We start from the raw sequence: 15,391 nt of genomic DNA on the forward strand, positions 1-15,391 counted from the left end.
TGCGGCGCTCCCTCAGCACTGACCCTCTGACAGTGCGGCGCTCCCTCAGCACTGACCCTCTGACAGTGCGGCGCTCCCTCAGCACTGACCCTCTGACAGTGCGGCGCTCCCTCAGCACTGACCCTCTGACAGTGCGGCGCTCCCTCAGCACTGACCCTCTGACAGTGCGGCGCTCCCTCAGCACTGACCCTCTGACAGTGCGGCGCTCCCTCAGCACTGACCCTCTGACAGTGCGGCGCTCCCTCAGCACTGACCCTCTGACAGTGCGGCGCTCCCTCAGCACTGACCCTCTGACAGTGCGGCGCTCCCTCAGCACTGACCCTCTGACAGTGCGGCGCTCCCTCAGCACTGACCCTCTGACAGTGCGGTGCTCCCTCAGCACTGACCCTCTGACAGTGCGGCGCTCCCTCAGCACTGACCCTCTGACAGTGCGGCGCTCCCTCAGCACTGACCCTCTGACAGTGCGGCGCTCCCTCGGCACTGACCCTCTGACAGTGCGGCGCTCCCTCAGCACTGACCCTCTGACAGTGCGGCGCTCCCTCAGCACTGACCCTCTGACAGTGCGGCGCTCCCTCGGCACTGACCCTCTGACAGTGCGGCGCTCCCTCGGCACTGACCCTCTGACAGTGCGGCGCTCCCTCGGCACTGACCCTCTGACAGTGCGGCGCTCCCTCGGCACTGACCCTCTGACAGTGCGGCGCTCCCTCGGCACTGACCCTCTGACAGTGCGGCGCTCCCTCAGCACTGACCCTCTGACAGGGTGAATCTTCATTGTCTCACCAGTCCCTGTGCAGATCTGGGATAAGATTGGAAGTGGCAGTGCTGAGAGTTTAACAGTCTGCTTAAAAACCCTCGGGTGCCTGCATGCTTCTGAGTGAATTAACATTCTACATACCTAGAAATAAAATTACTTTCCCAAACAAAACAGAACATGAAAGCAGTGTGTCTGAACCACGTTCTGAGTGTAATGTTGTGGGCTTTGAGCCACTTGAGTCTGGCTGTATTGCAGAGAGAGGGGGACTTGTTTTAAGTGTGTTGTTGAGTGTATTTATTATGTAAGCTCAGAGTCACACCAGTGACTGTAAACCTGTGCACTGGACATGGGTCTGGGAGCCCGGGGCCATCTAAACTGCTTCACCCCCAGGGGAAAATCAATCCCTTCTCACCCTCCCCTCGCCTGCTGGAAACCTCCTCACCTATCCAAGGAGAGAGAGAGGGGAATAAACAGCCAGGGAAGCAGCTGAGAGAGAATAACTGGGGCGATGGGGCAGGCATATTGCCCAGGCAAACACTTGACGATGGGAAAATCCGAGGGATCATTCTCAGCCCCCTCCCCCCTCCTAACCTCGTAATGTGATTTAACTAAATTGGATGTTAAAGCTCTTGGGGAGGGGAGGGTAGGGTGGGATGTATTTCGAGAGAAGCCCCTTTACATCCACAAAACAGCCTGTCTTTAAAAAAAATGTACAAATATTTCTTCTCCAAACTGTGACCAACACATTCTTCTGTTATCTTTCCGAATGTGCATGAGGAAAGCAGGGTGAGTGGGGGATGAAGTTTGAGAGCAAGAGAGACACAAAAATAAAATTGTTTCAGATCAATGTAAAAATGTAGATGGAGGTGTGTTTGTAATCTGTCTCCTTACCTGAGCACAAGTATGCGATAACCTCCATGCGCCAGTTCTTTATCCATAGGACGGCATTTGCTGGAGAAATGTCCTCTCTTTGTCTCCCTGTTTTTATTGGGTCCTGGATGGGGAGAGAGAGCACTGCCTTTCTCCTACAGGGCGTTTAAACACCATCTCTTCCCAGGCTTGGTCGGGCCAACCTCCCATCGGTTGTAAGTCTCAGTGTCCTGCTCAGATTCACCATCCTCTGTGTGTGTGTGTGTGTGTGTCAGATCTTCTCCGGCTACATAACCAGTCCTGCCAAACGCAACAACAAACAATCCTTGCCCCCTAGAGTCCGCCCTGTCTACACCGCTCTCTCCCTCTCTCTCTCGCCGCTTTCAACAATCGGTGATTTCCCCTGGAGAGGGGGATCTGCGCCACTGTCCTCCCCCTCTCTCTCTCTGCTCCTTCCCAGGGCGTGTACCTCGGAGCAACCTCGCCTCCAAACACAATTACCTATCAACCTTTCAAATAACTCCATCTCTGCGTTTCTGGATAAATACCAACTACCTTTCAACTTCTGGGTTTTAGGAACCCTATTCAAGCATTTAATAAGCTCCCTGAGATACATTTGTATTTTATCCAAAGATCATTGGTCGCAGGTAAGGCTGGCATTAACACTGCAATGAAGTTACTGTGAAATTCCCTGAGTCGCCACCCTCTGGCGCCTGTTGGGGTCAATGCACCCTCACCAGCACGTCTTTCAGACTGTGGGAGGAAACCGGAGCACCCGGAGGAAACCCACGCAGACACGGGGAGAGTGTGCAAACTCCACACAGACAGTGTCCCAAGCCAGGAATTGAACCCGGGTCCCTGGAACTGTGAGATAGCAGTGCTAACCACTGTGCCACCGTGCCACCCAAATCTTAATCCCAAACATGCCAGTTCTGTTGCTGACAGAATTGGATTTGCTCCTTTTCACACTGCGGAGATGAACCTTTGGGACAGGATTTTACTTTCTCACTCGTCCCAAAACTCTAAAATCACACCCAAAGTCAAAGGGACCTTTCCACGTTCTGCCCCTTGCCTGCTCTGATTCCCAAGGTGGGAAAATTTCAGCCTTGGTCTCTGGAGAGAAAGACTTGCCTCTCTATAACACCTTGCGTGACCCCAGGACTTTCCAAAGTGCACTGCCGCCCTCACCCAACCCTCTCAGTGAAATACCTTTCCTGAAGTTTTTTTGGGGCGGCACAGCAGCACAGGGGTTAGCACTGCTGCCTCACAGCACCAGGGACCTGGATTCAATTCCAACCTTGTGTCACTGTCTGTGAGGAGTCTGCATGTTCTCCCTGTGTCTGCGTGGGTTTCCTCCGGATGCTCTGGTTTCCTCCCATAGTCCAAAGATGTGCGGGTTAGGTGGATTGGCCATGTTAAAGACCCCCTCAGTGTACCCAAACAGGCGCTGGAGTGTGGTGACTGGGAGATTTTCACAGTAACTTCATTGCTGTGTTAATGTAAGCCTATTTGTGACACTAATAAATAAACTTTACATACCATGAAAGAATGAAGGAAAACCCAAATGTGTTCTTCATCCTTCTCACTAGTTGATGGTTTATAGACTTCACCGAACACCCTTTTTGTTCTTTAGCTCCAGCCAAATCGATTCTGTCTTTGAATTCTCTGGAACATCCTGTCTCCAGCACTGCAGTGCTGTCCCTAACCAACACCACCAGCCTTTCCTTCCTGTGCTATCGTTTCTGAGCTACGTATACCCAGGAACATTTAACACCCAGTCCTGCCCTTCCTTGATTTCTGTTATTGCCGCAACATCCTGTTTCCACAATCCAACCTGTACCTGTCCCCAGTCCTATTGACTGTGTACAGGAGTGCACAGCAGTTTGTTAATAGGGGAGTATAGAGATAACAAAGGCATGAATGAGGCTTTCAGAATGATCTGAGGCAGGGGAAGAGTTGAACAATGTTATGGAGGTGGAATATGTTGATGGAATAAAAACAGAAAATATTGTCACATGTATTAGTATACACTGAAAAGTATTGCTTCTTGCGCACTATACAGACACCACTGATAGAGAAGGAAATGAGAGAGTGCAGAATGTGGTGTTACAATCGTAGTAGGGTATAGAGAAAGATCAACTTAGTGCAAGGTAAGTCAATTCAAAAGTCTGATGGCAGCAAGGAAGAAACTTCTTGAGTCAATTGGTACGTGACCTCAGATTTTTACATATTTTTTGCAACAGAAGAAGGTGGAAGAGAGAATGGCCAGGGCCCAGGGGGTCCTTAATTATGCTGGCTGCTTTTCCGAGGCAGCGGGAAGTGTAGAGTCAATGGATAGGAGGCTGGTTCGAGTGATGGACTGGGCTTCGTTCATGACCCTTTGTAGCTTTTTGCGGTCTTGGACAGTGCAGGAGCCCATACCAAGCTGTGATACAACAGAAAGAATGCTTTCCGTGGTGCACCTGTAAAAGTTGGTGAGAGTCGTAGCTGACATGTCATAGTGGACATACCAACTTTCTCCTCCTGAGAATGTAGAGGCAATGGTGGGCTTTCTTAACTAAAATAGCAATGTGGAGGGACCAGGACGGGTTGTTTATGATGTGGACACCTCAAAACTTGAAGCTCTCAACCATTTGCATTTTGTCACTGTTGATGTAGACAGGGCCATGTCCTTCACTACGCTCCCTGAAGTTGATGACAATCTCCTTCATTTTGTTAACATTGAGGGAGAGATTATTGTTGTCGCTGCACCAGTTCACCAGATTCTCTATCTCTTTCTTGTACTCCACCTCGTCATTGTTTGAGATCTGACCTACTGTAGTGGTGTCATCAGCAAACTTGAAAATCAAGTTGGAGGGGAATTTGGCTGCACAGTCATAGGTGTATAAGGAGTATAGTAGGGGGTTGAGAACACAGCCTTGTGGGGCACCGGTGTTGAGGATGATCGTGGAGGAGGTGTTGTTGCCGATCCTTACTGATTGTGGCCTATGGGTTAGGAAGTTCAGGATCCAGTCACAGAGGGAGGAGCCGAGGCCCAGGCCTTGGAGTTTGGAGATGAGTTTTGTTGGAATACTGGTGTTGAAGGCTGAGCTGTAGTCAACAAATAGGAACATGACATAAGTGTCCTTGTTATCTAGATGTTTCAAGGTTGAGTGCAGGGCCTGGGAGTTGGCATCTGCTCTGGACCTGTTGTAGTAATAGGCAAACTGTAGTGGATCCAGGTAGTCCGGGAGGCTGGAATTAATTTGTGACATGATTAACCTTTTGAAGAACTTCATAACGATGGATGTCAGAGCCACCGGATGATAGTCATTAAGGCTGTCTGGTTTTTCTTTGGTACCAGGGTGATGGTCATCTTCTTGAAGATGAAGGGGTCTCAGATTGCTGTATGGAGAGGTTGAAGAGGTCTGTGAATAATTCCGCCAGCTGATCCATGCAGGATCTGAGTGTTTGTCCAGGTACCCCATCTGGGCCAGTCACTTTCCATGGTTGACTTCTGAGAAAGCTGCTCTGACGTCAGCAATGGTGACCTTGGATACAGGTTCATTCAGGGTTTCCAGGGTGGAGGGCACGCTCTCACTAACCTCTTGCTCAAAAGGGGCATAGAATGCATTGAGCTTATCAGGGAGGGGTGCGTTGAAGCCGGCGGTTTTACACTCCTTCATCTTGTAGCCTGCTATGTCTTTCCGATCTTGCCATGGTTGGCGAGAATCTGTATGGCTAGCCTGGGACTCTAGCTTGTTCCAGTACTGTCTTTTGGCATCTTTGATGGATCTCCTGTGACCGTATCCGGATTTCTTGAACAGGTCAGGGGTCGCCTGACTTGAACGCCTCAGACCTGGACTTCAGCAAGCAGTGGATATCCCTGTTCATCCATGCTTACTAATGAAGTCAGTTATTATAGTGACATACTCGTTCAGGCTGGTCACAGAGTTTCTAAATACTGACCAGTCCACTGACTCCAAGCAGCCCCGTAGGAGATCATCCAATTCCTCAGACCAACATTGCACGACTTTCTTTGATGGATTCTCCCTCTTCAGTTTCTGATTGGAAGCCGGGAGCAGGACCATGGTCTTATGGTCTGATTTACCCAAGCATCTCGACAATCACCAGGCAAGACTGTTCCCTTCCTGTTGGCGAACACTTCAGCAGTCACGGGCATTCAGCCTCTGATCTTCGGGTAAGCGTTCTCCAAGGCGGCCTTCACGACACACGACAGCACAGAGTCGCTGAGCAGAGACTGATAGCCAAGTTCCGCACACATGAGGGTGGCCTCATCCGGGATCTTGGGTTCATGTCACACTATCTAAAACCCCCATGACTTGCCTGGGTTTGCAAAACCTCACTTACTGTACTGTCTGGAGACAATACACATCTCTGTAACCTGTGCTTAATGCTCTTTCTACTCACATTGTCTGCATCTTTAAGACTTGAATAGCAGGTTAGTTGTAAAGACTCGCATTCTAATCAGTAATCTGTAAACTGTCTGTGCTGTTATATGCTCTGTCTGAGGCCAGAACTCTCCATTCACCTGACGAAGGGGCAAACCTCGAAAGCTTGTGAGTTTACTATCAGATAAATCAGTTGGACTTTAACCTGGTGATGTGAGACTTCTTACTGTGTTTACCCCAGTGTGGCCAGGCGATAGAGCGGCAATAGAGTGATGACACAGACATGAGGCTGGAAGCTCATCTCATTATCAAATATAATACCAAGGCTGCAAAGAGTATACTTCAGTCTCGTAATCCCAGAGCCACATTATTCTGGGGTGATGTTAGGAAGCACTTCTTCACACAAAGAGGAGTGGAGATTTACAACTCTCTCTCACCCAAAAATCACCTGAGGCTGAGGGTGGGGGCTAGTGAGGAAGGGGCATGAATAGAAATTTCAGGGCTAACATCAATAGATTTTTGATGGCAAACAGTATCAAGAGACATGTATCGAATCCTTATAGTGCAGAAGAGGCCATTCAGCCCATTGAGTCTGAACTGATTCTCCAACAAAGCATCCTACCCAGGTCCCATCTCACTAACCCCGCACATTTACTCTGTTAATCCCCCCAGCCTACACATCTTGAGACACCATAGGGAAATTTAGCATGGCCAATCTACCTAAACTGTACATCTTTGGAGTGCGGGAGGAAACAGGAACACCTAGAGGAAACCCACGCAGACATGGGGAGAATGCGCAAACCCCACAGACAGTCACCCAAAGCCAGAATTGAACCTGTGTTCCTGGCGCTGATTACTGTGCCAACGTGCCGCCTAGGTGGGTAGATGGGGCTGAGAAACAGATCAGTTATGATCTATCTGAATGGTAAAACAGGTTGAATAGGTTGAAAATTTGTGTTCCTATGTTCTTTCTGACACATAGATGGCAGGTTTGAGAGTTGCCACGTGAACACAAGATATGGAGTTCCATTCTGTGCCTGCCGCTGCTTTCTACCTGACCTGGGAGTGGTAGACACAGGGTACCTGCTAGTTGAAATGTTCACATTCACCAGTTCTCCTATTCTACGCTCTGGTGAACACTAATTCCCTTGAGGAAGCTGACAACTTCTTCCTGGATAGGTTGAAGGATAAACATTGGCCAGGACACTTCAAATTGTGCTTGGGGAACCTCTACAAAGTGTTGGTTTGAAGCCTTTTTGAAGAAACACCACCTCTGACAGGGTAGATCTCCCTCGGTTTCTGTCCCTGAAGTGTTAGCTTGGATTATGTGCTCAGCAGGCTGGGATGAGGCTTGAACCCAGTAACTGGGAGAGCTACCCACTGAGGTTCAGATAACACATTATCAGTGGAAAGAATTCAAGTTTCTAGAGCATCTTTCATGAGCTGAGGAATGAAGGAGTCAATGAAATATTTTCAAAGTGAGGTCACTGCTGAAATGAGAGTTAGTGAAACAGAATCCTGTATTGACTTGGGGGTGATTTTGTGAAGTCTAGTTTGCTACCATTGCAATAACTGAAGACAGAAATAGCAGCTCTGTATTTAGGCAGCACTGTATCCGATGATCAGGAACAGTCCGAGGTTGTTAAGTGTGATCTGGAGGTGAGGGACTACTAACTTAGACTGAGGCCCATCTGCAAGTCAGAATTCAGGAGAAATGTGTCTATCCAACACAATGATCCCACCTGGTATCGACACTGACAAAACACCAGGCTACAGAGACCTGGAATGCCACGTATAATAAAACCAATAGACAAGGAGTCAATTAGTGAGGAGCTGAGGTTTACTGATCTCCAGTGACTAAACACTCGGAATCCTACAGGGACCTCATCTCACCAGTGAGTGGCTTAAACTCTTCAAGTTACAATGTAGGAAAGAACAGCCTTAGGCTTGGAAAGATTGATCCAAGATTTAATTGTGTTTTTTTCCCCATTCTCTATGTAACTTTCCTTCAACATTAAAGAAGAAAGTTAAGGCTCATTTTGTTCCTGGATTAGTAAAGTTAAAAGTTTATTTATTAGTGACAAGTAGGTTTACATTAATACTGCAATGAAGTCATTGTGAAAACCCCCTAGTTGCCACACTCCGGTGCCTGTTTGGGTACATTGAGGGAGAATTTAGCATGGTCAATGCACCTAAACGGCACATTTTTTTGGACTGTGGGAGGAAACCGGAGCACCCGGAGGAAACCCATGCAGACGCAGGGAGAATGTGCAGACTCTGCACAGACAGTGACCCGAGCCGGGACTCGAACTTGCTGTGAGGAAGCAGTGCCCTTTGAGTCTCAGTGTGACAGTTTTAGCAGGCTATTAGATCAATCCCTATAAGAAATAAAAGCCGGAGTCTGTGTCCTCTTGAGCCAATAAAAATTCAGTCATGGGATGTGCCTTGTTCAGGGGGCATTTAGGGGTCAACCACATGGGGTGGCACAGTGGTTAGCGCTGCTGCCTCACAGTGCCAAGGATCCGGGTTCGATTCCCAGCTTCGGTCACTGTCTGTGTGGAGCTTGCACATTCTCGCCATGTCTGTATAAGGTGCTGGTGAGGCCACACCTGGAGTACTGTGTACAGTTTTGGTCTCTTTATTTGAGAAAGGATATACTGGCACTGGACGGGGTGCAGAGGAGATTCACTAGGTTGATTCCAGACTTGAGAGGGTTGGCTTATGAGGAGAGACTGAGTAGACTGGGACCATACTCATAGAAATTCAGAAGAATGAGGGGAGATCTTATAGAAACATATAAGATTATGAAGGGAGTAGATAAGATAGAAGCAGGGAAGTTGTTTCCACTGGTGGGTGAAACTAGAGCTAGGAGGCATGGCCTCAAAATAAGGGGAAGCAGATTTGGGACTGAGTTGAGGAGGAACTTCTTCACACGAAGGGTTGTGAATCTGTGGAATTCCCTGCCCAGTGAAGCAGTTGAGGCTACCTCAATAACTGTTTTTAAGGCAAGGATAAATTTTTGAACAGTAAAAGAATTAAGGGTTATGGCGAGCGGGCGGGTAAGTGGGGCTGAGTCCACGAAAAGATCAGCCATGATCTTATTGAATGGCGGCGGAGCAGGCTCGAGGGGCCAGATAGGCCACTCCTGCTCCTCGTCCTTATGTCTGCATGGGTTTCCTCCGGGTGCTCCGATTTCCTCCCACAATTTGAAAGATGTGCTGGTTAGGTGCATTGGCCACGCTAAATTCTCCCTCAGTGTACCCGAACAGGCACTGGAGTGTGACGACTCGGGGATTTTCACAGCAACTTCATTACGGTGTTAAGGTAGGCCTACTTGTGACAAATAAACTTTACTTTTGTGTGGATCTGGAGTGACATGTAGACCAGAGTCCTTTCCCTAAAGGGCACTCAATTTTACAACGACAACAACGGTTTCAGAATCATCATTGGACTTTTAAATTCCAGGTTATTATGGGGATTTAATTCAGATTTCACCGTCTGCTGTGGTGGGATTCGAACCCGGGTCCTCAGAGCCTGGAATACTAATCCAGTGACAATAGCACTGTGCCATCACTTTCCCACATTTACATTGGCACCACTTTCCCGTCCCATTATCATATCCCGGGAATCCCTGGAGCATTGGAGGATTCTTTAAATCTCACCATGCCCTGGTTACTTGCTGAATGTATTTGTCTATTTCTGATTGTTACATATTTGCATCTTTTTTTAAACCTGTTAGTGCGTAGATACTTTTTTTTGATGTGAGGTATCCAGAAATTCAGCCTTTGGGCTACAAATGTGATTCTTGAATAAGATACCATAATTATTCATTGCTATTGTTAGAACACAAGTGATTGTAACTGTGATGCTTTTCTCTGGTCAAAGACAGTCACCGTACAGCTTTGCATGTGAACGGGTGCTCCTTGGAGTTTGTGGGAATGATTACTGACCCGAGGTTGCCATGTTCTGCTTGTCAAAGAGATGTGAAAAATAAACAGAATTTGAGTATTGCTGAAAAAGAGACTTTTATTTTGTCAAAGTTTTGTGTCTTGCACTCATCAGGACATTTCAGAAAAATACAAACCTAAGGGAGACAACAACTTTATATTGTATGTGAAAAGAATGCTGATTGGTTGGCAAGTGGACTCTGGTTGGCAGTGGGCGTTGCCACATTGAGCCTGTTTCAGTTGAACAAAGTAAGTGACAGCCATTGGTTGGCTCATTCCTCAGGACAATGATCAATCAAAGTCAAGCTGCCTGCTTTAAATTTCAAACAATTCTTGGCAGTTAAGTCTCAGCCATCACCAACTAGTGCATTCTCCGTGGCAGCATAAATTTGTTGCCCCCTTCCCTTGTATTTGTATTTGTGCAAAATGTCCTGATGAGTACAAGATGAAAAGCTTTGACAAGATGTCTCTTTTCTCAGCAATGCAGATGTGAAAAAATAGATACAAGTGAAACTGACTGAGACAGTGGCATGGTGGGATTATCACTGGACTAGTAACCCAGGGACCCAGGGTAACACTTGGGGGAGTTGGATTCAAATCCCACCACAGCAGATGGTGAAACTTGAATTCAATAAATATTTAGAATTAAGAACCTATTGATGACCATGAAACCATTGTTGATTGTTGGGAAAACCCATCTGGTTCACTAATGTCCTTTAGGGAAGGAAATCTGCCATCCTTACCCGGTCTGGCCTACATGTCACTCCAGAGCCTCAGCAATGTGGTTGACTCCCAACTGCACTTTGAAAGGCACTCAGTTCAAGGGCAGTTAGGGATGGGCAATAAATGTTGGCCTAGCCAGCAAGTCCCAGTCCCTTAAATGAATAAAAAAAATCATGCACTTCTCTGCACATGAGGGAGGAGAGCACAGGGGAGAGGACGGGGCGGGGTGGTGGGTCTGGCCTGGGTAAGATGCTCTTTGGGACAGTCAGTGCAGACTCGATGGGCCAAATGACCTCATTCTGCTGTCCTTCTGCTAAGGATTCAATGACTCAATGGTGTGGAGCTAGAGGAGGTGACAGAGATAGGGAGGGATAAGGCCAGGGAGGGATTTGAAAAGATGGGTGAAAGTTTTTAAAATCAAGACATTGTTTGACTGGGAGCCAGTGTAGGTCAGTGAGCACAGGGGGTGATGGGGAAATGGGAGTTGCTGTGAGGAAGGACATAGGCAGCAGAATATTGGATGACCTCAATTTTATGGAGGATAGGATGTTGGGGAACAGCCAGGTGTGTAAGTCTAGATGTAAAATAGATTGATTCAGTTCACCAACTGTTACAGATGCACCATAGAAAGCATTCTTTCTGGTTGTATCACAGCTTGGTATGGGCTCCTGCTCGGCCCAAGACCACAAGGAACTACAAAAGGTTGTGAATGAAGCCCAATCCATCAAACAAACCAGCCTCCCATCCATTGGTCTGTCTATACTTCCCGCTCCAAGGCAGCCTTCACGACACACGACAGCACAGAGTCGCTGAACAGAGACTGATAGCCAAGCTCTGCACACATGAGGACGGTCTCAACAGGGATCTTGGGTTCATGTCGCACTATCTGTAACCCCCGTGACTTGCCTGGGCTTGCAAAACCTCACTTACTGTACTGTCTGGAGACAATACACATCTCTGTAACCTGTGATCAGTGCTCCTTCCACTCACATTGTCAGCCACTTCAGGTCTTGAACAGCAGGTTAGGTGTAAAGATTCGCATTCTAATCAGTAATCTCTAAACTGTCTGTGCTTTATATGCTCTGTCTGAGGCCAGAACTCTCCATTCACCTGACGAAGAGGCAGTCCCCTCGAAAGCTTGTGAGTTTACTATCAAATAAATCGGTTGGACTAAAACCTGGTGTTGTCAGACTTTTTACTGTGTATACTTCCCGCTGCCAGGGGAAAAACAGCCGGTGTAATTAAGGACCCCACGCACCACCAACATTCTCTCTCCCACCTTCTTCCATTGGGAAATGATGCAAAAGTCTGAGGTCACCTAACAACCGACTCAAGAACAGCTTCTTCCCTGCTGCTGTCAGACCTTTGAATGGACCTACCTCACATTAAGTTGATGTTTCTCTACACCCAAGTTATGACTATAACGCCACGTTCTGTACTGGCTCCTTTCCTCCTCAATGAACGGTATGCTCTCGCTGTATAGTGTGCAAGAAACAATACTTTTCACTGCGTACTAATACATGTGACAATAATAAATCAAATCAAAATTCTCACCATTGAACTGGAAAAGCACAGCCAATGCCTAAAGGAGAACTGATTTTATGGCAGATAATGTCTTCAGAACTCCCAATACATAATTGAAGGAATTTTTGATGCATCCAATACTGGACGGTGGTTGGGGTGGGGGTTGGGGCAGTGGTTGTTTGGTCACATGCTCCCTATCTAGCCAATCAGAGCGTCCTAGTTAGATTTGGAGATCTTGCATTTATATAGCGCCTGACTACTCAGGAAACCTGAATCGCAAGAAGTGCTCTAAAATCACAAGTTATTTCCCTTAATAAAGACAGACAATGCTGGAAATGCTCATCAGGTCTGGCAGTATCTGTGGAGAAAGAAACAGAGTTAATGTTTCCAGTCTGTGTGACTCTTCTTCAGAGCTAAAGAGAGGGCGAAATGGGATGGGTTTTCTGCTGTTAGAAATGGGTGGAGCAAAATGAAAGGTCAGGGATAGATGGGAGCTCAGGAAAGATGAGAAAGAGATCATGGGCCAAAAACAAAGAGACTGTTAATGGCAGTGTTAAAGACTAAAGTAAGTGCTAATGGTGGCATAAATGCAAGATAGCAGAATGGGTTAATCAGAGAACAAGAGTCAGTGCTCTGTGAAAACAAAACTTCAAGACAAGTGACAGATGGCTCTGCTGCGGAGGGGGAGGGGGCTACAATGGGGGGAGGCAGCTGGTGGAAATTGGGTTGAAAAAGGGGTTAAAAACAGAGGAGGGAATTGATGGTCTGAAGCTGTTGAATTCAATGTTAAATCCAGAAGGCTGCAAAATGCCTAATCAGGAGACGAGTTAATGTTCCTCCATTAGGATTCACTGGAACTGTTTCCTATTACTCTCTGACTAATCTTATTACTATCCCTCGGAGGCCATGGCTGTAAGCCGACTGCGGCAGTGTTTCCAGCTCAGGCTGTGACAAATGGCAAACGGCTGTTAAGTCTGTTGTGAAACTTTTTTTCCATCAGTTGGCGGGTGAGTCAGAACGATCAATAATACACCAGGGTTCTCAGAGGCATTAACAACTTCATGTTGCTGTTTGTGTCTGTGTTAGCGTCACAGACCGATATCCATATTCACCATTGGGAATTTTAGCTAAGCCAGCCTTGACCTGCTGGAATGGGCACCCTGATAATGAAAGACTTGTAAATGAAGGTGATCTCAAGATGGGTCTTGAAGATTTCGATGCTGGGGCTGGGACTATTTTCTATAGAATTTGATTCATTGCAGAATTGTTGTTGGGAAGAGGGACAGTAACTAATGACCTTGTGTTTTGTCACTGTCAGGGGACATCATGCATTTGTCCCTGTCAACTCTCCCCCTCTGCGCATACAGCGCCTGCAGGAACCAGATTCACCCCAGTAATCTGTACAGGCTGTTTTCTTACAACAAACTCCTTGAAGATCGCAGTGGTACAGTGGTTAGCACTGTTGCCTCACAGTGCCAGGGACCTGGGGTTCGACTCCCGGCTTGGGTCACTGTCCGCGCAGACTCTGCATCTTCTCCCCGTGTCTGCGTGGGTTTCCTCCGGGTGCTCTGGTTTCCTCCCACAGTCTGAAGGACGTGCTGATTGGGTGAACTGGCCGTGCTAAATTCTCCCTCAGTGTACCCAAACAGGCATTGGAGTTTGGCGACTCGGGGATTTTCACAGTAACTTCATTGCAGTGTTAATGTAAGCCCACTGTGACACTAATAAATAAACTTTAAACGTTTAAAACTAACCTTTCATTCATGGAAAGTGGGGTGGCTGGCTAGTCCAGCATGCATTCCCCAGCCCTACTTGACCTCGAGAAGGCGGTGGTGAGTTGCTTTCTTGAACCACTGCAACCCCTGGTGTGTAAGTACACCCGCAGTGCTGTTAGGGAGGGAGTTCCACAGTTTTGACCCAGTGAGAGTGAAGGAACAGCAATACATTTCCAAGTCACAATGATGAGTGGCTTGGATGAAACCTCCAGGTTGTGGTGTCCTCAGATTTGGAATTTGAATTCTATAAAAAATATCTGGAATTAAGAATCTACTGATGACCTTGAAATCATTGTCGATTGTTGGAAAATCCCATCCGATTCACTGATGTTCTTTAGGGAAGGAAATCTGCCAGCCTTGCTGGCCTTTATAGCAAGGGGAATTGAATATAAAAGTAGGGAGGTCTTGCTGCAACTGTACAGGGCACTGGTGAGGCCGCAGCTGGAGTACTGTGTGCAGTTTTGGTCGCCGCACTTACACAAAGGATAGTTTGGCCTTGGAGGGAGTGCAGAGGAGGTTCACTCGGCTGATACCGGAGATGAGGGGGTTGGACTATGAAGAGAGACTAAATAGACTGGGTCTGTACTTGTTGGAGTTTAGAAGGATGAGGGGGGATCTTATAGAGACGTATAAGATAATGAAGGGGATGGATAGGGCAGAGGTAGAGAGATTCTTCCCGCTCAGAAAGGACAGCAGGACTAGAGGGCACAGCCTCAAGATAAGGCGGGATACAGTTTAGAACGGAGTTGAGGAGGAACTTTTTCACTCAAAGGGTGGTGAATCTCTGGAATTCTCTGCCCGTTGAAGTGGTGGAGGCTACCTCGCTAAATATATTTAAGTCACGGGTAGACAGGTTTCTGATAGACAAGGGAATTAAGGGTTATGGGGAGAAAGTGGGAAAGTGGAACTGATCCACTTCAGATCAGCCATGATCTTATTGAATGGCGGAGCAGGCTCGAAGGGCTAGATGGCCTACTCCTGCTCCTATTTCTTATGTTGTTATGAGTCTGGCCTACATGTGACTCCAGAGCCATATCAATGTGGTTGACTCTCAGCTGTCCTCAGGCAACTAGGGATGGGCAATAAGTGCTGGCCAGCCAGCGACACATGTATCCCACAAATGAATAAATAAACTCCACTTTCTTGTTTACCCCCAATAATCCTTGGCTTCCTTTGCTGGTCAAAAGTCTCTCTAACTCTTGAACATATTCCTTGACCAGCTTCCAGTGCTTTTGGTGTTCTGCGCTTTTAGGAATGAGGGACTTCAGGGATATGGATTGATGGGACAGTTTCCCTTGGAGATGAGAAGATTCGATTCGATTTGATTTATTATTGTCACGTGTTGAGACACACTGAAAAGTTTTGTTTCTTGCATGTTATACAGACAAAGCATACCGTTCATAGAGA

At 47.2% G+C, this 15,391-nt stretch overlaps 1 protein-coding gene across 2 annotated transcripts in view; it reads right to left on the minus strand.

Moving 5' to 3' along the window:
* Positions 1-1,882, minus strand: part of bean1 (brain expressed, associated with NEDD4, 1) — an 83,352-nt gene extending 81,470 nt beyond the window's left edge. For both annotated transcript variants that reach the window (XM_080188059.1, XM_080188058.1), the window contains exon 1: positions 1,646-1,882. In XM_080188059.1, coding sequence (XP_080044185.1) covers positions 1,646-1,673 — 28 coding nt within the window. In that variant the 5' untranslated portion in view covers positions 1,674-1,882. The remainder of the gene's footprint in view (positions 1-1,645) is intronic.
* Positions 1,883-15,391: the final 13,509 nt, after the last annotated feature.

The sequence above is a fragment of the Carcharhinus amblyrhynchos genome, chromosome 4 (genome assembly GCF_965287045.1).
Source record: "Carcharhinus amblyrhynchos chromosome 4, sCarAmb.v2.hapA, whole genome shotgun sequence".
Lineage (NCBI taxonomy): Eukaryota > Metazoa > Chordata > Chondrichthyes > Carcharhiniformes > Carcharhinidae > Carcharhinus > Carcharhinus amblyrhynchos.